We start from the raw sequence: 1,849 nt of genomic DNA, 5'->3' as shown, positions 1-1,849 counted from the left end.
TTTACCCCCCCAGCTTCCCTTCTCCTCTCCCCAGGTGGCAGCTCTAAGGTTTCACCCTCCCCGGAGGTCTGAGCTCCTGGCCGGGAAGCCCTTGGGGACGTGTATTTACGTTTCGGGGGGGTTTTTTTTCCTGGGGCTGGGGATGATGCCCAGCGTGTGTGCGGGCAGGAGGCAGAGCTGCAGGAGCGAGATCCTCGCCTGAGGGGCAGGATGGAGGCGAGGAACGGCACCGACGATGCTGCCCCCGCAGTGAGTATCCCCAGTCCCCCCGTTACCGCAGCGAGAGCCACTGCTCCGTGCTCACCTGGTTCCTGCTTTGGAGGGGCTGAGCTCCTGCTGTTCTCCTGGGTCCTGGTAAGGTTCTGTTCGCCCCCAAACTCAGCACCCCACAGCTCAGGCAGCTGACTCGTGTCACCTGGGTTTTCTAGTAAGTGCCCAGACTTCCACGGCATAAAGCGATCGCGTAACGAGGCAGGACGGGGTAGAGATGCCCAAGAACCCGGCTCGCACACCGTGGAGCCACTCGGGCTGTGCGTGCACGTGTGAACCACGACCTGCCCAGGCACAGGAGTCTCGGGATTTCCTTATCTGCGTCTTTCCCACCTGAGGGAATTTCACTGGCTACCAGAAATCTGCCTGATACCGTAGGGCTTGGGCTCTACTAGCAGATAAGATGGTAGAATTGATAAGATTTCAGCTACGCCGAGTTTTAACTTGGTTAAGACTTGCTGCTTTTGTGGTGGAATATGTCTGGAAGTTATGTATTGCCAAAAGTATCAATAACTGACCTCGGAGGCTTGAAGAGTCCGATCCTCGTGCAACTGTAGCAAATCCAACCACTGGCATTTATTGAATTTCTCTGTGTCCTTCCAAGAATTGAGAAACAGTTCAGCTGAGATTATTGAAAGCATATCCTTTCTGCTTTGCAAAAATGATTTTATGTACCATCAAGTTAAACTTAATTGTCTCAATGCAAGAATTAAAATGATTTTTACATCAAGCCACTAGAAGGGCGACGTGACTGCCAAGCTCTATTGCTTCAACAGCCTGGTCTGCACAGAGAACAACTTAGCGAGGAAATAAAATACAACCAGATACAGGGAGGGCCAAGGAAGCAGGATTGCTCCAGCATTGGAAGACAAAAACAACGCAATTCCAAGGCTGCTGCGATGCTCTGGCGGTTCTGCGCTCCAACGATGATTTGTGTTGCGAGCGGGAAGTGCGTTGTACCGCGAAAACAGTAATTGGCACACGCATTGATTTTAACTCCTGTCCTTTCCTTCTCTTTCCTCGGCTCCAGGGCAGGGGGGCCGCAGCACACCTCCCAGCTCCGTCCAGGACGTTCTGGATCGTCTTGTCCGCCGTCTTGTTTTTTGCAGTTGTCGGCATCAGCCTGGTGGGGGTTCTCAGCTTCTTCCCCGGCTCTGCCCAGGTAAGGGAAGCCTCCTCCTGCCCCGCAGCCCTGACCTGGGTCAGAATTGTTTTCCAGGAGGGCTGAAGGGGCTGAGATCAGGGCTGGGTTTGGCCAGTTCCCGTCTCTGGAAGCCGCGGGCAGAAGGGCAGGGGGGTGCCGGCAGCGGGCGCGGGGTGAGGCAGCGGCTGCCTCACCCCTGCAACGTGCCCGCCAGAAACCGGTGCTTAAATCAGAGGAACGCGAGCACATCGTTTGTAAACGTAGCTGTAAGCTGGTATTTTGCTAAGTGGGCACGTCCCAACGTGTGGCGTGAGGGGCCTCTCCCCTAGCCCTGCGTGATGGAGACCAGTCTGCTCCCCAGCTCTGCTCCCCTCCCGCGGGTCAGAGCCTGCTCCTCTCCGCTGCAAAATAATTCAGACAAGGCAGCGAAGGGTC

The 1,849-nt window shown here is 55.5% G+C and overlaps 1 protein-coding gene across 1 annotated transcript in view; it reads left to right on the top strand.

Annotated features, from left to right (window-relative positions):
* The first annotated feature begins 210 nt into the window (after positions 1 to 210).
* Positions 211 to 1,849, top strand: part of BRICD5 (BRICHOS domain containing 5) — a 3,591-nt gene continuing 1,952 nt past the window's right edge. Inside the window, exons 1-2 of the mRNA XM_009878259.1 lie at positions 211 to 249; positions 1,301 to 1,432. Coding sequence (XP_009876561.1) covers positions 211 to 249; positions 1,301 to 1,432 — 171 coding nt within the window. The remainder of the gene's footprint in view (positions 250 to 1,300; positions 1,433 to 1,849) is intronic.

The sequence above is a fragment of the Apaloderma vittatum genome, unplaced genomic scaffold (genome assembly GCF_000703405.1).
Source record: "Apaloderma vittatum isolate BGI_N311 unplaced genomic scaffold, ASM70340v1 scaffold25050, whole genome shotgun sequence".
In the NCBI taxonomy this organism is placed as follows: domain Eukaryota; kingdom Metazoa; phylum Chordata; class Aves; order Trogoniformes; family Trogonidae; genus Apaloderma; species Apaloderma vittatum.
This window is presented reverse-complemented; position numbering and strand designations above follow the sequence as displayed.